Below are 27375 nucleotides of genomic sequence, written 5' to 3' on the forward strand. Positions count from 1 at the left end.
CAACAGAAAGCAAGTTTTCATTGTTATGCAACAATGGGAACTGATTGATTTCCAGCTTGTGTCCCACTCCAGATGAGTACAACCTGTTAGTGATTAAGACAACCGGGCACTTAGTGTTGGGGACTTCATTACTGGAGGTGTCAAGATGGACCCAATTAATGACGTGTTGGGTTTTGTTAAAGTCAGGACATGATATTTGTCAGAGGCCCATCTCAAATCTTTTCCTAAAGACCTGAGTCAAAGAAGCTAAGTTGTGCCAGGGTTAATATCCATTGAAGGCCACAGAAAGATTAAAAATCTTCTGAAGACTTACAGTAATTCTAAGCTTAATAAGGCCTTCTGCATCACGTTCATAAAAGAACATGGTATAAAAGCATATTTTAATTTTGTTAGACATCTTAACAAGGTAATAAACTATTAGAAGCACTAAGTAATAAATGTGATATAATTTATTTTCTTTGATAAAACCTAGCACTCAGATATTACTAGGATATACAGTGGCAGCTCAGAAAAGAGCAATGCTTGCCTGTAATTTCTTATATATATATATCAATACGAGACCTTATTCTCTGCTTTACATGTATTCCAGTGGTTGCTGACGTATGGTCAGTTTAATCTCTCTTGTAGATGCCTAAAGGACAGCCTTGTGCCTAGTGGTAGTCTCTACTGTGCAATATAAGTATAGTGTCCCTAATCCGAGCTGCCCATATGCACAGCTAAGAAATTAATTATCCATTTAGACTCGTACACAAAACATCAGCATGAAGCCTTGAACTGAAAAGTGCTCATGCTGACATGCTACATTATATTCCCTTTCTTGAGTCAACTATTCCACGAATGTGTTGCTAAAGCCAAAATTCGGATTCCCTAATCTGATACAGTTTTAAATTATTATTATGGCTAATATTCCGATTAAAATCCTTAATTTTCCTACATGATCTAGCTAATTATCAATAAGACAATGACGGCTGCACTTGATCTTCCACAGTAATTGGTACAGCGTTTAATAAGGAAAAAACAAGTTTATGCCAGGGTACTGTAAATCAAGCAAGCTGAGCTCCTTCATCTATTGCCCTTTATCTTGATGTTATAACTTTGCAAACATTTCTTTCTAACATTTCCAACACGTGTTTGTTTAGATCCTCCATTTACTACACAAACACAGAGGCTGTTTAAGTTTTTCTATTTAAGTTGTTTTAGTCAATTTCACTGCAGGAAAAAAAAGAGTGTATGCCATTGTATATCTGACAAAATAACAAATTTGGAGCCTTAAACCTGAAGGTCAATTTTAATATAATATCAAAAACCAATTTCCACTTCTTTGTCAGACCCATTTATCACTTGTATTTAATACAATTACAGTGTATATTCAGCTTTTATTTGCACCTACTCTTTGCTTCCATTTGGGCAGAGGAAAGAGTGATTAGTTGAAATAAAACTATGAAAAGGTCCCGTGAGATCTAAGGGAAGTTAAAATTCATGGCCATAATTCTGAATCTTGAGATCAGATCACATTTATAACCTGACCACCTCACAAATACTGAAGAGCTCAATAAAAGATGTGAACCTCTGAATATCAGAAATGAAAGTCAGTGACCCTTGATGATTCTAGGACCTATCTGCATTCAGAAAGGGATCCAGATTTAATACTACAGGATGCAGCCTTTTCCTGGGAAGATTTCTCACCTCTGTGAAGCTGTTCCACTATTTTTTTCCACAGCTGGCAGTCATCACTGTCCCATGAAGCTCCTGATTTATTATGTAGTTTAGCAGAATGTTATGCAGGCAGCAACACACAAGATATTGCATGTCACAGAACATTTAATACTAAAGCTTCCATCTAATAAATACAAAACAATTCTTGCTTTATATTTTGAAGGAGAAAAGGGTGGACTAGATCCTGTACCCATCGTGAAAAAAGGTACGTTCTCACTGACATTCAGTGACTACAGAAATTATGTTCCACTGATTGTAACTATTCCAAACCAAGAAAATTGCTGAACAAGGGTTTATCAAAGGAGACATTTAACCAACTATAAGAATATTGTATAGTTACAAATTTATTTTTCCCAAATGTAAATATCCTGAAATCTTTTTGGTTGCATACTTTAATTTTGCAATGGATTTTAATCAAATGAAGAGGTTAGAGTAAGTAAGCTTCTTAAATTTGAGGGCTGCAAAAGAACAACTAATGGTTAATTCCATGCTGAAAATGTGTAATTTTAATATGTCCATTTGGGGTTTTAATAGAAGTAATTTTACAGATTAAAGCTGTATGTTCTTTCACTGAGCAAGTTCATTAAAGTTTTCTGGTTAATAAGCTTGCTGCAAATTCAGAAGAAGTGAAGTCATTGTTTGCTCTTTTATACTTGCATCTTGCATTTTCTTCTCATTAATTTTGTAGTTAATCACACTAAGCAATCCTGCTTCAGTATCTTTTATATTAAGGCTGTTGTATAACACCTGTTTTATAATAAAATCCATTGTTCACAATTCACAATTGATCTACTGTGTAACATAAAAGATTATTATAAGATGATGTTCAATACCAGTACGGGAGAAAATAAAATTAGCACTTCCTAGTGTACAACAGGGACAAGGACTGAAAATAGGCATATATCTTAGAGATCTTGAAAAAAAGAACAGTGTGTATGTGTAACAGGGAAGTCTGTTACAAAGGGTAACCTGGTCAGTATAGAATTCTCCTTTGTCAGGATCTATTGGCATAGAGGAGTTCTTTCCTGCCTAGGGAGTGGCACTGTCAAATATGCTTTAGGTTGTTCATCAACCCATACAAAATATGAATTATAAAATTAAAAAAATTGCAAGCACATTCTGAAAAACCATAATCAAAAATACTTTGACAGTTTTTAAATCAATGTTTTTCTATATTTTTCATGTCTTCAATATTTGTGTTATAGGGTACAGAGGACCAGCAACAGAAAAGATTTCCAACCATAAAGACTGACTGGATCCAAGGGCTGCTTGGTCATGCATGCTGTGCAGTCGGGGAGAACCTGTACTTCTTAAGGTCACTAACCTGGCATTTTCCCCAATGTTACAGCACAACTCCTTATGAAAGACAGTCAAACACATTCAGTGAATACAAAACTAGTAATAGCATAATCCATTTTACAACAGCCATGAAATAAAATTCACATTTTCACTTCAACTCACAAAATAGAAGCAGTTGTTAAAAAGAACTCCTTGCAAATGTCAACAAGGGTGACAAAACATTTGAATAATCTATTCTATTATTATCCACTGTAGCATCTGAGGTTTTGAGCTGAGCTTTGAGTTCTGCAATTAGGGAATGTTTACTAACACATTTAACAGTAAAAATTTAAGTGGAAGGGGTGGACACATCGGGGGAAAAAAAATATTGCAATCCTAAACCACCTACTTTTTAAGGACAAATATGTTAGAATGCATGTTTCTATTTTATACAGAAAAAAAATAGTGAGATTACAATCATATTAGTGCAATTAAGAGAAACACTATAAATACTCATGACCTATAGAATTTTAACAGAGAATGTCCTTTGATATTTAAGGCAGTTGCCAAAACAAGTAATTTCTGGGTATAAAGACATTTCCAAATAGTAAATTGAAGGAATAAAGGCTGTAAATGCTCCAGGAAACCTGTGCTCAAAAAGTTTCATATGATGACAGAGAAAAATAATACAAAGAAAAAAGTCAACATTAAAGCTAAATGACCAAAGTGGACAAAAACAAAAGCTAACAAGTATTGAGTGCCAAAAGCCTGTAATGTGCAAATTTTGTTCACACAGAAGCTTAAATCCATAAAGTATCCGACGTAATGTTCATTTACTTCAATTATTCTATCCATTCTTCACTGTATCCTTTGTAAAACTGTCCAACTGGATCGATGCACTGCACATCTTGCAAAAACTCCTTAATCATATTACTCTTGAAAACCTTAACTCATATCAATACATATAAATACTAAGTTAATTTCTGTTACTATTGTATTTTAATAACTGAAGTAAGCAGATAGTCAAACACTGTATATTAACACTTGTGCATTAATTTACTGGCAGTAGATTTGTACAACATACAGAGCAGATACATAAATCCCTACATAAGTTTTAGGAAATGTTGCCGATCAAATAACTACTGCTTGGCAGCAAATATCCTTTTTTATATGGATAGCTCTTACTTTAGATGCATTTGTGGTTTTATCAATCAGCCACATAACCATAATGCTCAATTCTGAATAATTTGGATACCTTTTAAGCTAAAGAAAGTTCTTTCCTTCAATATTAAAACCCTATGAACACAGCTATCAAAAACAAGGCCTTTTTTAGACTGACATATAATTTACGTTGCAGACATGCCCCCAGGTCTGTTGTGGTGCTGTAGAGAAAACAAGAAAAGGTGTTTGTTGGCTTTATTATTCACCTCAAAAAGAACCTTGTTTTCATTATGTTTTTCAGCATGTTCAAATAGGATCTGTAAAAGTGACAGTCTTTCATGGAAGAAGTGTACCTATCTAAAATGCTGCTTAAAAACATGAGAAGGTTAAGTAAGCAGCAGAGATTTTTTTCACTAATAAGAATAGTTAAGTGCATCAACTATTACACATTTTAACATGAATGATATTTAGTAGAATTAGTAGACATCTTCAAAGACTTTTCACAAGCTATTTTGAATGAAGGAGTCAGTGAGGTGTGAAAGGTAAGAGGAAGCACTTTGTCCCCTCAAAAAAAAAAACAGAACATTACTAGCACATCTCACAGGAGTTCAGAATTCAATATACTGTAATGTGGCCATGAACCAGATAAGCATCTCATTCCCACTGTAAAATCAGAAAATTACTTGTGTAACTTGTTGTGACAATCAAACTCTGTTGAGAACCAAACTCTGAGCTATTTCAAGAAATGAACACACAAAACTTCTACTGCAATGTGACTGTGAATTAAAGCAAACTAATAGCTTTGCTTCCATACCTTTCAGCTAATTAACTTAATAGTTGTGCCAGAATAAAATGCTGTACTTTAAGTACTGCAAAACAGAAATCAGAAATGTGCTTAGTATTAAAATTTAAAAAATTAATTAATTAAAGGCCTAACTCTATGCATTTCTGTTTCCTGGTTCATCATTCATATATTCATTCAGCATTCATCATCAATTATTCATGATCAATTAGTCAAAAGGAAACCGGAAAACTTAATCAGTATCCAAAACTCATACACTATTTCGCTAAAAACATAACATGCATAGAGTTACGTTTCTTGTAATGTTCAGTATATATTCTTTACTATATACAGTGTACTGTATATATTCAGCATATTTCCTATCAGCTAAGGAGCTGCGTGGTTAGTACATACACCAACTGTGCTGCCATGGCTACATACCTCTACTGAGATTTAAGCATCTAGGAAACTTTTTTCTGTGCGAAAAATCCCTCCAGGAATTGCACTTCACATGTAAAAGGTCACCAGAAAAAGATTCACTTCCCTATTCTGTGATTTAGTTGTGCTCAAATTGCTCTCTACTTCTGCCCATTTTTCTTCATTCACTGCTGTCTGAAAATAGTGTATGACAAAATGATTTGAGATTCAGAGCAATTGTACAGTGTGCAGACCGCCCAGTACAGCAGAGTTTCACAGTAGAACACACAAGACCATCTTGTATATAGGCATTTATCTAACTGGAATCAGTGCAAGAAAAATCTCAGCATGAGCCACAGGTAATGTCTGTAGAGCATAGGTCTTCAACCGGGGTCCGCAGAAAAGAAAAACAGTTCAAAAACAGCTTTCTGAATAGAAAACAGAGGCACTGTTTTCAATTCAGTCAAATTTTTGTGAAAGGAAAAATATTAACTATATACAATGCATGTTACATTGTGTTACTAAAGAACAAACTATTTTATAACCCAAACTCCAAACATTAACTCATGCATTCACCATTCTGTATTGCATAGATTCCCTGATCTCTACCTCTGTACCAACAAATCAGCTTATAGCATCATTTGGCAGTCAACCAATAGCAATTAGTCATATTTACTATGCTCTCAAATGTGAATATTACACACAGCAAAAAGAAAGACAACAGTTAAGGAGATTACAATGGATCAAATCTTAATCAGGAACCCCGATCAGCCCCCCACCTCCTCCGAGACTGGTAAAACAAAAGAAACAGCACATGTCCCAGAAGCCCAAGGTAAACGGAAAATAAAAATTGTGGAAATATTCGGAGGAGCACCTTAATGATGAGTTTACTTTCAAAGAAATTGGGATAGAGGACACGCCCATGTGTGTCCTTTGTTCAGGATCTCTGCTTAATGAATGTATGAAACCGTCAAAGGTGCAGCAACACTTGGAAGCAAAACATGGTCACTTGAAATGCAAATCACTAAAATATTTCCAAAAATGTCTGAAACTTTTCAAAGGACAACAGACATTGATGAGAAAATTAAAGGAGTGCTAGAAGCTTCATATCAAGTGGAATTGTGCTTTTCTCAATGTAAAGCAGAATATTTAATCGCAGATAGACTAGTATTGACTGCGGCAAGCAAAATATGCAAAACAATCATTGAGGAAGAGTGAGAGAATATACTGAAGTCTGTATCTTTGTCAAAAACAACAATTGCTTACAGAATTGATTAAATAGTTTCAGATATAACAATTCAATTAATCCAAAAACTCAAATTAGCTGAGGCGTTTGCTGTACAGTCGGGCGAGTCAATTGATAATGCAAAAGATGCTCAACTCCTGTGCGTTTTGTTGACAACAACATTTATGAAGTATTTTTGCTTTGAAAAATTCTACCTGAATGCACATCAAGCTCTAATATTATTAAACTGATTGATTTTTTAAAGAAAATTATATACCCTGGGCAAATTATGTCATGTGTAATGATGGCACAAGAGCTCTGAGTGGCCTAAAAAGCAGCTTCCTTGTACTCAAAGAAGTTGCATGTAACATACTGTGGACATGCTGCATGTTACACTGCTAATGAAATAAGCCCTGACCTTGCTGGCGTTCATGAAATCATAGTGAAAGTAATCAACTGAATCAAGAATAGAGCCCTAAGACATGTCTGCCTGCCTCTCTGCATGAAGCAATGCGAGCAGATGAGCTCCTTTTCCATTCTGAGGTCAGATGGTTCTCTCATGGAGTGGTGTGAACGGAGTGTATGAGTTACACTCTGCCTTTCAAGAGTTTCTAGTAACCCAAAGTCATAGCCAAAGATTTGGCTGCTAAATTCATTGATGACATCTGGCTTATTAAATTTGCATATTTAACAGATGTTTTCTCAGAACTAAACAAACTTAATACAACTATAAAGGGCCACAATACAAATGCTAATCAGCTGTATGACAAACTGGACGACTTTCTAAAAAAGATATAGAGGTGGAAAGCGTGACTTATGGAAAATTTCCATTTTCATCAGTGGAGGAATTGGCTGATAGTACGGCACTTGCAGTAGAGGTGACAAGTGCAATAATTAGACACTTGGTGGCACTTGAACTTCAATTTCACAATACTGTTCAGAGGAAGAGTACTGACAACGGAACAAAACATGGATACAATTTCCATTCAAAGAAAAGCATCAGAAGGCTCAAACGAAACAACCCTTGAGGAGGACCACATGATTGAACTGTCCTCAGGCAACACATACTGTACAGGAACATTTACGACTCAAGTCCTCTCATCCAGTTCTGGATTTGCTTCCAGAAGGATTTCCCCCCAGCTGAGCACAAAGACGATAATGAGCTTTTTGCCTTTTGCAACATTGTGTGAAATAGTATTTTCTGCCCTGGGCTACTTGAAAAACAAATACCATTTAAGACTCCAGCCAGAGAATGATCTGAGGCTGTCTGTCCTTCATCTCCCAAAGAACAGAAAAAGAAAAGCTGTGTGCCATTCACCAGGGCCAGTCATCTCACTAAGGTATGTGTAATGGTTACAATGAGTTTTATTATTGTTTCTTTTTATTTTTGTTTTAATCATCTCATCTGCCTAAATAAAACTAAAAGGCATTTACATTAATAAATATAAAATATGCAAAAACAACATAGAACAGGTTAAAACCCAATAGGTCCCTTGTGTGCTCTTCTATCCAAGTAGAAGAAGTAGTCCTTGGACTGGAAAAGGTTGAAGACCTCTGTTGTTGGGGCTGTAACTAACCTGTTTAGATCTCTATATCTGGAGAGTACTGTTCATACAAAAAGCTCTAGAATTACCTACAGACCACTCATATCTGGTAAGAATCATTCACATATAAGGCACGGGTGTAATCATTTAAAAAGGCTTTTTTTTTTAACTGCTGCTTTCAGTCCCTGGACAAATATGTTAAGCAGCATTCGAAAAGTTGCTGGGCTGCACAACAACTGGTGTTACATTTGAAAGATATATACTGCAATTGCACATAACCACCCTTTACCATTACCACCAACCGACTGTAAAAATGATTCCACCACTGCTCAAGGTAATTCTGCAATGGCATCCCATACAAGTTAGTCATTTAGTCTCAGTCTGCTTAATGCTACAGAAACTGAGATAAACTAGTCAAGATGAACCTCTTCACTAATACTTCCAATGGTTTCAGTTTCTAGAGCTATATAAAGTATGTGCCCATTAAAAAATCAAATCATGCTCTGCATTTTTCATTTTAACTTGCAGGTTTTAAAATAGAAAAAAATATTTAATTTTTACTTCTGGAATTAATGAGCTGACTGAAAAAGATAAATGTTTGTTACCAAATCCAACTTCTTCAATTATCACTAATGGTTTGTATGCATAATAATAAAAAAAAAGATTTGCACACATTACTTTAATGGTTTGGACAACTATTCAAAGACAGATTTGGGAGACTGATGCATAACACAGAGATATAGGATTGCCTTTATCATTGATAGCAATAACTGAGGACAATTCTATGCTAATTATAATGGGCAAGACTGTTAAATTTAACATGACAAATTTTATTAATATTTGGAGGCTAATGTAGAGGGTAGAGGGTAGAGTTTAATGGTTCATATATATTCTTCTTTTAATACAAAACACACTACAGCTTGAACATACAAAGTGTTTTGATTTGATGCTTCTACTGTCATGTTAGACATTTTAAAGAGTTGAATTTTTAAAAATCATGTTAATGTATAAAATAAAACATCACATAACATCAAAAGCTTTAATAAACTTGACATAATGGAAATATACTTTTTATAGGCAGCAACAAGATTTCTGTTGGTGAAACCCAGCAGCAACTAAATTCAGCTGCTACCCAAAATTTTAGTTTAGATCATTACCTTGCTTCATGCTTACTGGTGGATATTTCTTTTTCTGACCTTTTCTTCAGATCCAGTAGCAACGACCATTTTCCAGTCCCCGAGGCACCAGTGAGGCTTTTTTAAAAATATTATTTGGTTTTGAACTTCTCATCTGTAGACTTTCACTTACAAGTAACACCCTCAGGGTATTTTTGAGACAACACCAATTTCTATTAGACTCTTGGGAAATTATGTGCTTTACATTATAGCACAGTTCTTTGTGGGACAGAACTCAGCTGATGCACATTTTGACATGGAATAAAGGTGGAAGAGAAAAAAGTTTCATTAATGACAAATTTTCACACTGTCTTCTTAAGTCTACTCAATGTTCAACCTATTGGCTTTACATTTGGGATTCTCAAAATAGATTTTTAGAAATGTGAGCAGCAAGCAAAGTTACCAGTAGCCAAAGTTACTTTACAGTATGTTTGACATGCTTTATCTTCTTTAATGACAAAGATAAGTTGTGTGCATAAACAGTTTTCGACATCAGACTGTATACACCAGATGACCAAAAACAGTCACCATAAAAAAGTAAGAATTTCAGTTATAAGACACCACACTCAAAATTATAACAAAAACATTTAAATAATGACAGGCCTGATATTGCCCATTTAATGCTTACCAGTTAGCACTTTGGGAAGGGTTAAGGATAGCTACAATAAGTGGTCAAATAAATTAAAAAAAAGAAAAAATGTAACAGTATGAATCTATAGCTAAATACTGCAGGCCACCTCCTTCAAAGCATTTCTCATTCATATTTTTACATTTTAACAGCATTATTATTTGAGTACATACCATAGCTCTACATTTCTAGAGGCCAGATAACCATTTTATACAGACCCCAAAAGATCTTTTAGTGAAAGGAATCATGTTACAAGAATCTAGATGTTTTCTATACTAAACTGTACTTCATGTTAGAGAGCAGAAGCCTCACCTGAAATCCCCTAGGATTCTTGCCTGTTTATGCTGCTTTGTGATAAACAACTAGTGATACTGGTGAAGTCATAATCTACCACAAATACTCATTACTTTTTCTTAATATCCATCTGTACAAGTAGTCTCTAAGCTCTATCATGAATGGTTACAACCCCACACATATCCATTTTACATAAACTGTACCAAAAAAACAATAGAAGACTACTGTTGAAAATATGCAAGTAAAAGCAAAATCAAACTATGAAGTTTTAAACCTTAAAAATTAAGGTTAGGGTCACTTCTGTCACTAGCATAAACCTTCATTTTATGACTAACAAATACCACAATATTTATGATAGCATGAATGTATTCTTTAAATTCATACATACTAGTGTGCAGAGATCTAGCTTGCCCCAGGGTGTCTCCAACCCAATTTCCAGTAGGGAAATAGCAACCATTTTCCATACAACTGGATAAATAGAACTGGATTCTATTGCAAGAAAACCTATCAAGCAAATGGATAGGAGACTATTCCAAAAAGTCCCATGAAAAACACAAACTGAACATTAACTTATATTAATGCAACTGAATCAAAATAGATATGTTAGAAAAATAACTTTACGTCTAAGTACTTCACAATACATGATGTTATACACTTTACGTTTTAGAAAGACAGAGGGGTTCCACTCACGGCCACCTTTAGTCCAGTAAGTAGGATAATAATCTACACTCAACTACAAAAGCAAATATGGATTTGTGAATGAAAACTGAAAATTAAACAAAAATCAAACCAGTGACATTAAGAACATCAAAAATTTCAACAAGAAGGAAAGAAAAAAAAACTATGTTAGTCCTCACATTAAAGGTTAAACATCTAAAAAAGGTTTTGACAAAAAATGACGGTTAAGAACATCTTGTTGCTCTTAAGATGATTTTCTAGAAAGGCATCTTTGGATGAGACATCTTTTGGGAATTGAAGTCCAAAAGCTGTCCTCATTTGTCCAATAAACCTCAAGGGTGCTTATGAGCATTCTTGCAACAGAAAAATATGAAAAAAATATTTACCCTAATTAAGTAATGGACAGAGAACTTGCAGATAAAACGTGCATTTTCCATTACCATTTACTACTACATACTTGTGCAAGTCAGGATTTTCAGCACTTAACACACTTAAGTCCATTTACAGAAGCAGTAAGTAAACATGCTTGCCCAGGCTTTATGAGAGAAATGGGACAGAATCCCACAAGACAGCATCTGCAACCTGGCGCCAAGCATGCATCACAGATGTACAGCTTCCAGCTGTGGCTACAAATGCTACTATCCTGTGACACTCACAGTACACCTCCTGCTGATCGACCCTGCTGACGACAAATCTTAATCATAATAATAAATCTATCTATATCACATCTGTTCAATAAAATACCAAAGCACCTGGTAAGAAAAGATTGGCCTTTACATGGTAAAACAGTTGTGAATGTGTTACAGTTATAACGTTTAAGTTTCTATTGATGCTTAGAAAACAACCCTGTAAAACCAACCAAAAAAATATTTTAGAGCTGCCTCTACTCTCGACAGCTGCATAATTCTAACCTTGGCTTTGCCACCAATTGTGACATACTGACAATAACAGATGTTCTTCTCATCTCTTGCTGTTATGAATTAATATTACTGGAAATCCATGATCATAAGGTACTTCCTTCTACCACCTACCAGCAAGACCTTGTGACCTAAGTAGGCTTTAAAACTTGAAATCATGTTAATAGCACACTGAAATATAAATTAGTTCAGACTTGAAATTCCCAGCTGTATGCCACATATACAGAAACCGCAATTTAAAAAATGTCTTGTGCACACTAACATATAATGTTAATATGTTGCATATATGTCTTCAAAAGGCAGTTCTTTTTTCACATATTGTGCACTAAATGATTGTTCTTAACATTGTAAATTGTTACATTGAATTCAATGTAATTTGTTGTTACAATGAATTACAATGCTTCTTCAGAATTGAATAAAAACTGAACAATGCAAATTTTTACTTCCTTTTGTCTCAATTCTACTTATAAGTAAAAATAATGTTTACAAATTTAAAGCTCAAAAAGTACATCAAAACAGAGATTTAAATATCTTAACAGGTGATCCTAACTGATGCGCCAGATAAATGTAAATAAAATAACATTGTGAAGAGAATTTATTTTAAGATTTATTCCTGACCAGAAAAGTTATTCTGCCTGTGAAAAAAAACTACAACTACAACAATGTTTGCTATTTTTCATCTTCAGGAGAAGAAATAAATCTTGCCTTTCAAGACAGTGAAATTGTCTCCAGTCTCTCTACACGTCATAATGGCTAGATCACAAAGAAATTAACATATGGTGCAATCATCACCTTAGCAATCAAAGGTTACAAGTTTGTTTTAAAATCAAAAAGAATATGTAATATGTCTTTCACAACAAAAATAAAAAATTAAATAAAACTAAACAACCAAGGTCATATTAGTATGAATACAAAAAAATTAACCAGTGCAATAGACAGTAAATGAAGATAACCCCTAATATTTCAGAAACTATTGCTTTGTTTTCATTTGACATTCTAAATGTCCAAAAGCATATCTGAATCAGTCAGCATAACTGACTTACAAGGTAGCCTGTCACATCTATTTATATAGATAATGAGGTCAAGGAAATGATTTTATGCTTCACAACTTTGTATTCTTTCTTGAATACACAATGGAAAGTGGGACAATACCACTTTGATTTTATCCACCCAGAGCTCCAGGCTGGATTCCAATATAGTAAACGAATCCCTAGCTCTCAGATAGGAAGGATACTGCAGTTTGTAATGTATATTGTTTTTTTCTCCCCCAAGACAACACTTAGCTTGTGAAATACTGTATCTAGGAGATCAAACCATCTTAACTTAAAGTAAAGGAAAAAATTGGCCCAGATATGATTTGATGAGTTTAAAAGATTTCACAATTTACTCATCTTAAGCAAATAAAGACTTCAGAGTTTTCCATTTATTTTAGAGGTTGTTAATTATAGTTTTAAAAATTCACAAAAGTTTCTTAGTATTTTTTTATATTAGCGAAATGAAAGCTTTTTATTGGGAAATTAATTTGCATTATTTGTCTTTTGTTTAATTTTGGATGTCTGAGCTCCTGTTGAAGGGCAACAGGATTCCCCACTGATTTTTTTTAATGCATTCCCATAAGGCTTGACTTTAGTTCAAATATGGGGTTCATAATACAATTTTAATTATACAGCAAGAACGTATTTTTCTTCCAAACACATAAAGCACTGTACAAAAACACATGATTCATACAGAAACAAGAAAAAAAAGCAACAAAACTAAACTGTCCATTAAAAAGCTTTAGTGAAAAGATTGGGCTTTAAGTTTAATAATGTTCAGTCAGACAGGACATGTGAAAAAGTTTTTAGTGCACATGATCAGCATATTTCTGGACATACTGAAGCATATTTAGCAGACAACCCAGTGAGTAAGGTATTGCAATAGTCTGATCTTCATTAAATAAAAGAAATTTCGAATCAGATAGAAAGACCAAGTCCATAAGAGCAAATCTAAACAAAAGACAACATACAGATACTACAAAATAAAGGACCCAACAGAAAACACAACAGCACCCTGTAGTGGATTTACCAGATTAAAAACAGAAAAGATTAACAAATTTGGTCTTGATAGCAAAATAGTAGCCAAACCAACAAAGGGAAGCTGTGATACCCATTTTCCTTTCCATCTATTCCAGGTGGATGTTGTGATTAATAGAATTAAAAGCTGCATTTCATTTCAGGAATAGAAGAATATTAAGTGACGTTGTCAGAAATCTTCAGTAAATTATCGTTAAGAGCTGTTTCAGGATTATACAGTTGTGAGAAACCATTTTTGAACCCTTTGGAATTATCTGGATTTCTGCATGAATGCCTCCTAAAAAGTGATCTTCTTCTAAGTCATAACAATAAATCAAGACAGTCTTATTTAACAAACACACACAACATTTTACACTGTCATATCTATTTAACAAATGGTTTAAACCAGAGGTCTCCAACCTTTTTTCCTTGAGGGCCACATTTGCTCAGAAGAAAGGCCGGAGGGCCAGACAACGGGAGGGTAGGTAGACAGGGAGATTTTAAGATGGTGGAATACATAATAAACAACACAATTAACACTTATAAGAAATTTAAAGAAAACCCTTATGTCATATATTGTAATATTCAAATGAACAAATAGAACTAAAAGAAATGTTCACATACATGTCTACAAACTTAATGCAATATTTGGAATTGCTTCTGTGACAGAATGTCCTCAAATTCTAGTTCAAACTTTTTCGCCCCCAGAATCAAACTCTGCTTGAGGTCCTCATCAGAGAGTGATGTTCGATATTTAGATGTTACATATTTCATCTTTGCAAATTTTCTAATGTTCCTTTGCAGCTACAGAAAGCGTTTGGTTGTGGTTATTACCCATAAAGTTCCACTAGTTACTAAGTATAAGGGTTCACATACTTTTTCTATCAATGACCTTGATTGCTTAAACCATTTGTTCAATAAAGATATGGCCATGTAAAATGCTGTGTGTGGTATTTGTTAAATAAGACTGTCTCTATTTATTATTATGACTTAGATGAAGATCAGATCACATTGTAGGAGCCATTCATGCAGAAATCCATATAATTCCTAAGGGTTCACAAACTTTTTCTCACAACTGTATCTTTCGCTAAACACTGATTGAAAAGTTGCAAAAGGCTCATTAAATGCCAGATAAGATTAAAATCGAGCTTTCATGGCTCAAGGAAAATTGGAAACAGGATGGCAGTCTAGTACCTGGGGTTTTTAACACATGGCATGACAGCATCAAACTTCATGCCTACACAGTTTACAGGTATCATTTTAGCTATGAAAACATTTGCATAAATACTATGTCATGAACAGAAAAATCAGAGAAACTCAAACCTAATTAAAAAAACTGTCACTCCTTTATTTGGAGGTAATGTTATATTTCAAAGCTTAAAGTACTTTTAATAATATGAATTGCACAGTCCACATTTTCAGAGCAAGGCTTGGCTTTGATATGATTTGATTTGTTATGGATATTTATATATATATTCATTAACCACAATGACTATCAAGTGGATGACATTTGTAATATCTATTTCTGGAGTTTAAAATAGTCTTTCATGGAAATGGAGTTAACAGTGGCTTCTGATATAACATTAACTAGGTGTTAACCTTGCTAAAAGCAAATTAAAAAGTGTCAATGCCTCATAAAACGCTCTGTATGCAACTTCACGAGAACAACTGAACCTTAATTCATAGGTTGTTCCTCTTTGAAAATCCTCAGATTTAATGAGCACATATATCAATACAACATACAGCAGCTAATAGAAATCATGACATTTAATAAATTACGAAAATAAAGACTTTACTGTGCTTCACCAAAGTATTTCTTCTGTTTTCTTAATTGGATGTTCTAAATATTGATTCAGTCTTACCATTTCCCTTTCCCTTCACTCAAAAATAAACGCAAAGCACTTACTTTCAAAAATTATATACACAACGCTTGTCTTGATTCATAGCATACCTTAAAACAATACAATACAAATTTTTTGTGTGATATTTTTCTTTTGATTATATCTCCAGTTTACATGAGGGCAAAAAACTGGAAGTCTGTAATAGAAAACATTTCAATGCGAGGCCTTTAATTTTAATAAATCAATGTTTTGTCTGTTTAATAAGTTCTTCTAAATCTGATTTTCACAACAGTCTGTATTTATTATCAATGCCATGTATTGTCTGCAGATATACTAATTCTCCTGGTTTGACATAGGAGACCACAGTAAAATCTGCACTTCAACAGAAATTGATTAAAATAATAAATGTGACAGAATCCAAGGACAGGGCAAGGACAAAGCAAAAAAAAAGAGCTTCTATTTATAATCTGTGGGGTTTAAAATACAATGTCTTCTCCTCTACAGCCTGAAGCTCCCTTCGCTGTATGAACTTCATTTAAAAACAACAAATGTTAAATTAAGGTAGTCACTGTACCAAAAGGTTTAATTATTTAAAATTATTTATCACTACTCCCCAGCTCCCATGTCATGTTTGTGTTAGAAAGTCGAAGAACAGCAGGCTAATTGTTAGGATAGGCATCAAACAATTAAAAAGCTCTGTAACATAACCTGAAGCACTTGTGTCTTCTTAATAAATATTAATGAAACCCAGCTTGTCGTTTACATTAGCCTGACACAAGGGGGTAAGAGACATCTATTAGCAAATCATCATAAAGCAGAAACTATACGGGCACAGCTTCTGTAGATGCATTTCACTTAAAGGTTTCACTTTGCACTGTTGGGCCACTATAATTACCTGACAGGATTGCTGGTCAAAGACACGCGCAGGGAGTCAAGGCAGCCAAAGAGCCTCTCATCTGCTGCACCTGACTTTAGCTCATGCAGGAATTCCTGTGGTGAAATCTGGTGGCTGCTCTTCAGGCTGCCCTAAAAAGAAAAACGAAAAATGCCCGATTATAGTTTCCCAGCTGGTACAAATGGATCTCTCTCTCAGTCATTTTCAACAGGATAAAGAATTACAGCAGGATAAAGACACACCCACTTCTATTATTTTTGTCCTGTAGGATATCAATATCTAGTTCCACAAACATTCCATACCAGGGCTACACAAGTAAACACAAAGGGACCAGCAGAACTTTCCACATTCAACAAGCCCTCACACCCAAAGAATGTTTTTACACTGCCCTTTTGTTTTGTCTTTTCATCCTCTTCATTCACAAGGTGGAAACACCTGTCTTAATTATAATAACCTTGGGAGCAAACGTCAAATTATTTTCTGGATAATTTGAAATGTTAAACTGGAATATTCTGAATTTGACTACAACAATTTCTGCTGTGCTACCAAATGGAACAAAATGGATTAACATCTACAAAAATTATGCAAATAAAAAAATAATTATAATAATAATTGCTTACACTTATATAGCGCTTTTCTGGACACTCCACTCAAAGCGCTTTACAGGTAATGGGGACTCCCCTCCACCACCACCAATGTGCATCATCCACCTGGATGATGCGACGGCAGCCATAGTGCGCCAGAACGCTCACAACACATCAGCTATCAGTGGGGAGGAGAGCAGAGTAATGAAGCCAATTCATAGATAGGGGTTATTAGGAGGCCATGATTGGTAAGGGCCAACGGGAAATTTGGCCAGGACTCCGACTCCGGGGTTACACCCCTACTCTTTTCGAGAAACGCCCTGGGATTTTTAATGACCACAGAGAGTCAAGACCTCGGCTTTACGTCTCATCCGAAGGACGGCGCCTGTTTACAGTATAGTGTCCCCGTCACTATACTGGGGCATTAGGACCCACATAGACCACAGGGTGAGCGCCCCCTGCTGGCCCCACTAACACCTCTTCCAGCAGCAACCTTAGTTTTTCCCAGGAGGTCTCCCATCCAGGTACTGAACAGGCTCACACCTACTTAGCTTCAGTGGGCTGCCAGTTGTGAGATGCAGGGTGATATGGCTTGTAATGTTTGTAATGTGTTACAAACTATGCTATTCCTTAAGAGTGTATCTGCTGGCACTGGACGAACACTGCTTTTGTATTTAGCTTAACGTAGTTCATTAAGGTGCCTAGAATGCTTCATTTATTGGAACACACTGCTTTGTTCTAGAATATCAATGACAAAAATATAAAGGTGAAATAATAAAAAGATGTCTGATATATACTCATTAAATATAATGCAAACCGTTTAGAAAACATACTAACATGCAATTTTATAACATGGAAATTCTCTACATGTCTAATGATCTGCATTCACATGAGTGTTATCCCTGCAAATGGACTTTTAGAATGCATCTGCTGCTGCAGGCATCACTTGGAAAAAAAACAAAAATGAATGTAACAATTATTAAGCATATAAAAATGTTTGAAATATTTTAATATAATTTCTTACCTTCACCAACCTAGTTACCCTAAGGCATTTAGTCTCTTTTTTTTATTCGTCTCAACATTCTGACTTCTACCTGTGATACATTTAATAAAGATTACATTACGTGGAATTACCGAATGTTTTGGTTCCTTAAGTCTGTTTTTTCTTTCAAACTTTTATTAAGAGCCTTTAAGGAAGTATAGTGCATATAAAATCATAAGGGGAAAATTATAAGCAAACAAAACATTGTGCGAGGACTCTAGTTTGATCAAAATCTAATGAATATACATGCTTAATGTTTGATTTTGCTGTTGTAAAAGCTAAAGTCTTTTCCTAGAGGCTGTCTATGTGCACATTCATTATCATTATTCTATTCATATCCCCATGTTGGTGAGACAGACTGCATGTTTTAATGAGTAAACTCATTCTGCACGATTCATACACTGCTTTGAGAATTAGTTTATCTAAATATGTAATTTAGGGGATGAAAAATGTTTTAAAAATGGCTTTTTAAAGAAATGTGTTGTCTAGAAATTTTATTTTTCCAATGAAGTGAAACACAAAAACTTTGCACTCTATTAAAGCTGCTACATGTAAAAACAAAAACTAAAAAAATATCTACTAGGCTCCTTCCATATTGTGGTGGTGTAGAACCTTAGGGCAAACTAAAAATATCAAGGGTGGAAGAACAAATGCAAGATGGTGTTAGAGAGATTTCTTGGGGGATCACATTTAATGAAAAACCCAAGCCAACAACAGATTTCCTCACCACTAAACATTCTCTACTGGAATACGGGTAGTAAGCAAGAAAAAAACACTTTCCCCACAGCACATTGGACTCTAACATGGTTATAGTTAGGATCTTTCATGGATTAGACAATTTATTTGAACATCCATTCACTCTAGTGGAATGTGGTGGAAATATAGAAGTAGAAAATGAAATCTCATCACTATTTTTTTTTAGAAAACTTAAGTCTCTACATTGGCTGCCTATAACGTTAGATATTTCAGACAGGATCTTGTTATAAGTTTTAAGGCTTTTAAAGCTCTGTGAACTCAGCTACAGAGTAATCTAGTAGTCCTTGCATGTGGGAAAGTATAGGAGATGAGTTTGTTATCTGAATAAGGATCTTTCCCCGGACAGCCCAAATCCAGTCAACACTCCCTAAAAAAAAAACCACAGGGCATGATCAATGATTCAAAAAGATGACAAATCAATCAGGGACCTGCAGCGAGTGGGTACCCACTCCACCTGGTAACTTCTTGACCAGCAAGCATCAACTCTAACTCTGCTTCTCTCCACTGAACTAGCTTGGCTGACTGACAACAAAACCACATGGCTACCACACTTCTTGTCTAAACCTTGGGACTTTTTCCTGAAAGAAAATACGTAGAGAGCGAGCTCGTACTTAAAGACAGAATTCTGACTTGCCACCAGCTACCTACCACCATACATCCGTTTGATCACCAGGGTAATAAGGCTGGACTTTCATTGACTCACCTGAATCTAGCATTATTCAGCAGTAGTCGCTATGCCGGGAGCATAGAAGATTCTCCCCTTTTCGTGTGACTTCCACCAATTAAGCAGTCACCAGGTTGATTTGTCCCAGTTCATTACTAACCCGGACACCTCACTTGAGAGAAGTGACTGTCAGAACAAGGTAACAGCATGAGCTTTCTCTCTCTCCTCGATACTCCAAGCACGAAACCCCTTTGTTATGGAATGCCCTTCCTCTACTCTACAAGAGAAAGTCTTTGACTCTCTTCAAATCCAAACTCAAAACTTACCTTTTTCTAGGGTCTGTTTTGGATGGCCCTACATAACATCCTGAGTGTATTTCTCTATTTTTTTCCTGTTACTTATGGTCTTTTTTTAACACTATATACAGCATCCTCGGGCTGGGAAAAACAGCTATATAAATTAAAGGTGCTTATTACTATTACTATTACGATTATACCACAAAACAATTATATAAAGCCAGAGAGCCATTGTCATAGCACTCCTCATGCTGAGTTTGGGTGACACACCCCCTGAGTACTAGATGTGAATAATCCCTACACAGAGGACCCAAACTCCATAGGTATCCTTCTTGCCACCATGCCCCTGATATGAATCTGTTGGTGGACTGGGTCGTTGATCCAGGCACCATTCACCAGCCATTTCTAACCTGATAAGAAGCACTAATGTGTGATGAAGACACTAGCAACCAAGAAATACCACTGGCGAACACACAGGGCAGCATACATTAGCTGTCTTACCCATCAAGAGCAGCCTTATTGCACTCCCTATAATGCAGTGTACTGTAAATACTGTAAGCACCCTTCAAACCCCATGACAAATTGAGGGTGATTTAAAGTTCAATAGCAAACGTCTGGAATATCTATTTAGTCTAGAACTAGTATGTGAAATGATTTCTGTTTTAAAATAGTAAAAAAAAAATGGAAATCTAGGCAAAACGTGGCTTGGTGATTAAAGCTGCTCCCTCACAGCTCTTGGGTACTGGGTCCTTATCCTGACTGTGGCACCTTTTGTGTAGACTACATGTTAACACAGGTTTAGCCACGGTGCCCCAGTTTCTTCCCACCTTCAAAGGCATGCTTTGGTTACTTGGTGCCTCTGAATTGTTTCTTTGTTGTTGTGTTGGTATTCACTCCATGAACTGATACCCTATAAAATATTTGCTCCTGTACTTTTAGAATAGGCCCCCAGTTTACACAATTCTCTAACCAATAATAAGCAGCTTTCCGATAATGGTTGTATTATTTCAAAACTGTTGTGCTTACTTGATTACCCCATATTTATAAGTTACTTATAGAACTGGAGTTTCACCACCATTGGCACTAGAGACCAGGACACCTTGACAATATTGATGAAAACCAGTCCTAAGGAAATTATCAGCCTCCACAAGATCATACCAATTACACAAAGAAACCCATGTGGCATTTTTTAATCCAAGTTCTGTAAACAAGCTGACCATAGCATCAAAACCATAGCATCAAAAAGACAGTGAACAACCAACACCCGAAACATTGTTTCTTCTCTTCTCTTTTCAGCATGGAATAAACCTTTGCTTGTTCCTTTGCAACAATATATTAGTATGTAAGGGTTTTAAGGTTGCTTTGCTTCCTATGACTCATAGCTGGTTTCTGAGCTTTCATCTTTCAGAGACTAAAAGCTTTGCTTTAATTAAGCATCAATTAAGCTGTTTATTTTTGTTCCTAAAACACTAAAAGCCATTTAACTAAGAAACCGGATCAATTATTGTTTTCTTAAAATTGTTTCAGTAGACAGCAATTACATGCTTTTTCCACTGACTACTTTCTGAATGTTATGCTTTAATTGAACTTGTAGAAGCCTTTAGTGCATACAGGGACAATCTGTGCTCAGAGTTTCAACTGATCGCATGTATATACATTGCTCTCACGCTTACAGAGGAGCTGGGTTTCTGCAAAATATAAAAACTCTTAAATATTTAACACTATAAATATACTTTTTTTTCTTTCTTTAAAATGTAACAATTTGCTACATTTTTGAAAAAGTTATAAAAATTGGCAAAACCGCAGTTTCATTTAAGCTCATTTGGTAAAAACCTCCGTCAAAAATGAACAGAGACACATGAATCAAAGGGCACAAGTGAAACCTACATTATGTGGAAGTGAACAGGGGGTACTTTCTGGGAGTTTGGAACACTATCAGCCATGCTGATGAAGCCAATACTCTGCCTTATTTCAATAAATGGATGGATGAGATCCTTATAACAAGAAAGAAGAATAAAAAGACCTAAGATTATTTATGCATTGATGCTTTATGCACAGGAACTTGAATTTGTAAAATTACCCACAAATACACCATCTTATTTGTACTGATATGAATAGCATTGAAGCAATAAAGCTAAATAAGTAATATAATACAAACTTCTTCTCTGCTTCAAAAGAGAAACACAAAAAGACAAATCGCTCAATAAGATAAGCAGAGAAATGGGAACGAGCAAGATGAAACGCACATATGGACAAAAGTAAAACATCAAAAGAAGAGTGCACATCTGCACACATTGTAATATTGATTTTGGAAATCAATTAGCCTATTAAGGGCTTTCTAAATGAATGAAGATCAACTCATTTTGAAGGCCACAAAGTGAGACTTTTCTTAAATTCACATTTAATACTTCAAAAAAGAAAAACCTTTTCTGACAGACAACTAATGGATTGAGCAATAAATTTCAAACTTATTTTGTTCTCTACAAAATGTGAAGAATGAAGCAAGAAAGGGAAAACAAAAACTTTATTTACTGTAACTGTTGCGTTTTGCATAACACAGTTTGTTAATGTACATCTTGCATTTCCTGGAACAATTTAGTGATTTGATTTGAAGTTACTGAAAAACAAGAGAATGCAACCAAATACTTAGGGAGTACCCAAAGTCTGCTACAAATCAAACAGAAAAGTAACAGACTTGCCTGGATTTGAAGTTTATAATATAAAATATGTTAAATTTATATTTAGAACTTTATCATAATAAAACAATGTGGAAAACAAGCAAAAGTATGTGTATATATATACAGTGCCTTGCGAAAGTATTCGGCCCCCTTGAACTTTTCAACCTTTTGCCACATTTCAGGCTTCAAACATAAAGATATAAATTTTTTATTTTATGTGAAGAATCACCAACAAGTGGGACACAATTGTGAAGTGGAACGAAATCTATTGGATTTTTGAAACTTTTTTAACTAATAAAAAAATGAAAAGTGGGTCGTGCAAAATTATTCGGCCCCTTTACTTTCAGTGCAGCAAACTCACTCCAGAAGTTCAGCGAGGATCTCTGAATGATCCAATGTTGTCCTAAATGACTGATGGTGATAAATAGAATCCACCTGTGTGTAATCAAGTCTCTGTAAAAATGCACCTGCTCTGTGATAGACTCAAGGTTCTGTTGAAAGCGCAGAGAGCATCATGAAGACCAAGGAACACACCAGGCAGGTCCGTAATACTGTTGTGGAGAAGTTTAAAGCCGGATTTGGATACAAAAAGATTTCCCAAGCTTCAAACATCCCAAGGAGCACTGTGCAAGCGATCATCTTGAAATGGAAGGAGTATCAGACCACTGCAAATCTACCAAGACCTGGCCGTCCCTTTAAACTTTCAGCTCAGACAAGGAGAAGACTGATCAGAGATGCAGCCAAGAGGCCCATGATCACTCTGGATGAACTGCAGAGAACTACAGCTGAGGTGGGAGAGTCTGTCCATAGGACAACAATCAGTCTTACACTGCACAAATCTGGCCTTTATGGAAGAGTGGCAAGAAGAAAGCCATTTCTCAAAGATATCCATAAAAAGTCTCGTCTAAAGTTTGCCACAAGCCACCTGGGAGACACCCCAAACATGTGGAAGAAGGTGCTCTGGTCAGATGAAACCAAAATCGAACTTTTTGGCCACAATGCAAAACGATATGTTTGGCGTAAAAGCAACACAGCTCATCACCCTCAACACACCATCCCCACTGTCAAACATGGTGGTGGCAGCATCATGGTTTGGGCCTGCTTTTCTTCAGCAGGGACAGGGAAGATGGTTAAAATTGAGGGGAAGATGGATGCAGCCAAATACAGGACCATTCTGGATGAAAACCTGTTGGAGTCTGCAAAAGACCTGAAACTGGGACGGAGATTTATCTTCCAACAAGACAATGATCCCAAACATACAGCAAAATCTACAAAGGAATGGTTCACAAATAAACGTATCCAGGTGTTTGAATGGCCAAGTCAAAGTCCAGACCTGAATCCAATCGAGAATCTGTGGAAAGAGCTGAAAACTGCTGTTCACAAACGCTCTCCATCCAACCTCACTGAGCTCGAGCTGTTTTGCAAGGAAGAATGGGCAAGAATTTCAGTCTCTCGATGTGCAAAACTGATAGAGACATACCCCAAGCGACTTGCAGCTGTAATCGCAGCAAAAGGTGGCTCTACAAAGTATTAACGCAAGGGGGCCGAATAATTTTGCACGCCCCACTTTTCATTTTTTTATTAGTTAAAAAAGTTTCAAAAATCCAATAGATTTCGTTCCACTTCACAATTGTGTCCCACTTGTTGGTGATTCTTCACATAAAATAAAAAATTTATATCTTTATGTTTGAAGCCTGAAATGTGGCAAAAGGTTGAAAAGTTCAAGGGGGCCGAATACTTTCGCAAGGCACTGTATATATTATGTATGTGAACCAATCTGTCGTGATACAAATAGTTGATTACTCAGGGATTACAAAAGACATTAATCAAAACATGGTTAAAATACATGGACTGTAACACTCGCTATTGTAATCCATCTCTTGTAATACAAGGGACCCCTTGTATTACTTTAGTTGAATTTATCTTCATCAAACACTTGTTTTGAATTATCTATACAGTTAATTTCAGATAAAATGCTCCAGATGCAGGCTGGACAACAATGGTCAAAGTGACAATTTTCTTTCTGCTTTAAAGCTGCTAGGAGTATTCAGAGCATCACAAACTGTTATACACAGCATTTTAAGTTGAGTTGTCAGAGCTGGTGATTGTTCAAAATGTCATTAAGTGGATAATGTATACATCTCAACATGGCATATTCCTTAGATTGTGACCTCAATCAGGGCATCAAGTCCAGATGTCCAATTGTCAGTGTTCATTATTGCTCTATTCCTATGGAACTTACTCCGGATCTATAAAGTGCGAAGGTAATTTTCCAAATCAAGGAAAGAAATAGAAATAAAGAAATACTTCTAAGCACAATACCCTATATATCTGCTGCTACAACAATATCTTGCATAAATAAGTGCTCAAGTTAATCACTTTTTAGGTCCATTCCAATAAATATTTTTAGTAAAGTACTTCCTCTTCTTGGTTTTAAAAGCACGTCCACATACAGATGCGGACACCTAGAATGCACAAGATGTCAGGCAGGATACCTCAGTATGACAGACAGCACAGCACTATGATGTTTTTATTTGGTTGGATTATCTGATACAGGACTGCACTACACTGTAAAGTTGCCAGGTGGTGATGTGAATCCTTTAAGTACCACGGCAGTGTGCGGTTGTCAGTCAAATCAGGAGAGTATTAAATATTTAAAGCCATTAGTGCTTTCCTGCACTAATGCGTGCGTACTGTACTAGATACAATTTCATTTAACGCAATGTTTACACATAAAAAAGTACACAGTGGATTACAGTATTAAAAAAAGATACTGTTTCACAACACTGTATAACATTAACAGAATTATCATTTGTTTAATTATATAAAGCATATAGAATTATTGGTAATTGTGTATAAATAGTCATTAGAATTAATGCAGCGTTTATTTTTGCCATGAGCTAAATTAAAAAGCAGTGATGGGTTTGTTTGATTGGAAGTTTCATTTTCCTTTGCACTGCAAAGAAACTTTATATATACATTTTAATATATTATCATAATAATAAGGTAAATTATTATATATAAATGACAAATTAAGATTACTTGTGATCATTGATCTCAGAGGAAGTAAACAAGAAAACAACTCGTAAAAAACAAACCAAAAAGAGCATATTATAAATCAAAAACATTATTTCGAAGATATTCCAGTATTGTGGCAAAAGTGTGGTTTATGCACCTTAAATTACTGGTGCTCAGTGAATCTTTAAAGGACTAGGGAAAACCTGGACTGGCAGAGTGCAGACATTAAGTTAATGGACTTTAGTACTTCTTGAACTGGACTATTTGTATACATTTCTATTCTGCATTTCTGTATTGTTCACTTAAAAACAACAACAAAACTTCTAGGGGAAAGGTATTATCACAATGTTCACTATATTGCAGCGATTCCTCCCTAATTCCCCTTGTGGATACAGTAGCTACAGCGATATCTATGGTCCATCAACAAAAAACAAAGGAGCAATTTACATGATAAAGACAAGTCTCACAGCTTTCTGCCAACAACTGGCACCAATGTAGAGCAGGGGCAGGGAAATGAATGCCAATGAATATCATGGATATTCCTGTGACCCATGTTTATTTTAAGTTTGTTTTTTTTTTTTATCTAAAGAGGAACTTATATAAATCATCTATTAAATATTAACATTCACAAAAAATCCTTATGGTACTAACTTTCTCTCTTCAAAGTCACATGTAGAATGAAATTTTATGTCAATCTGAGAAAATTAGATAACATTCCACTTTTGTGTGATACAAATCAAACAAAAGATGACTTGAGGGTAACTATGGCTGTGTCCTGGTACAATGAGTTAAAAATTAAAACTCATACTGTACCATAGTACTTTTAATCTCCTAATTTGGACTTTTTTCCCCTACATATTTAGTGCCAAGCTATAGCTGAGATGAACCCAGTTCTCTCTGATCTACCTTGCAGCCAGACCCAAGAAGACAACAGTGCACAGACTGCTTTAAATACTACTTGTAAAGACAGAATTCAGTACAATACTACTTCCTTGTAGGGTTGCCTGACAAGGCTCTTTTCTACCTCTCCTCTCTATACGCAGGACACTCCCTGCACAAAGCAAGCTGATGGCATTTCGGACCACAGATCAATCTAGCTTGCTGTGTCTTCAGCCAACGGATCTTTGAGTATAAAACTTATTTTTTTCCACATTATAACGATATAACAATAATACACGTATGTTAACTAGTATCTGAACATTTGAATGCAATGTATTTATGAGACTGACAAAACATAAGGTAAACATATCTTCTATCCATGTATTTTAATTTTGAAGTTATCCGTACACTCTGTTATATCTGTTACGTGTGGTGAGCATTTTGGCACACTATGGCTGCCGTTGCATCATCCAGGTGGATGCTGCACATTGGTGGTGGTGGAGAGGAGTCCCCATTACCTGTAAAGTGCTTTGAGTGGAGTGTCCAGAAAAGCACTATATAAGTGTAAGCAATTATTATTATTATTGTTGTTGTTAATCATGTTTTGGTGTTATATCTATAAAATGCACACTGTATACTTAGAATCCATGTGTGAGTTTGATTCCTAAAAATCTCACAATTTACCATTACTATTTCTGATTGTTACAATAAATTAAAACCGGTCTTCTGATCAATGGAAATATTTTGGAAGAAAAAACGCCTGTAAACTGTGGTATTCCTGAGTAAGGACTGACATGTCCATCTGCTGAAATCATTCTCTTCTATGCTTTTCTGGTCCCTAAACCAGGGAACCTCTC

General features: G+C 35.4%; 1 protein-coding gene across 1 annotated transcript in view; it reads right to left on the bottom strand.

Annotated features, from left to right (window-relative positions):
* Window positions 1-27375, bottom strand: part of diaph3 (diaphanous-related formin 3) — a 459783-nt gene that overhangs the window by 296841 nt on the left and 135567 nt on the right. Inside the window, exon 5 of the mRNA XM_088603117.1 lies at window positions 16602-16732. Within this exon, the coding sequence (XP_088459243.1) occupies window positions 16602-16732 (131 nt within the window). The remainder of the gene's footprint in view (window positions 1-16601; window positions 16733-27375) is intronic.

Source organism: Lepisosteus platostomus, chromosome 2 (assembly GCF_059453375.1).
Source record: "Lepisosteus platostomus isolate fLepPlt1 chromosome 2, fLepPlt1.hap1, whole genome shotgun sequence".
NCBI lineage: Eukaryota > Metazoa > Chordata > Actinopteri > Semionotiformes > Lepisosteidae > Lepisosteus > Lepisosteus platostomus.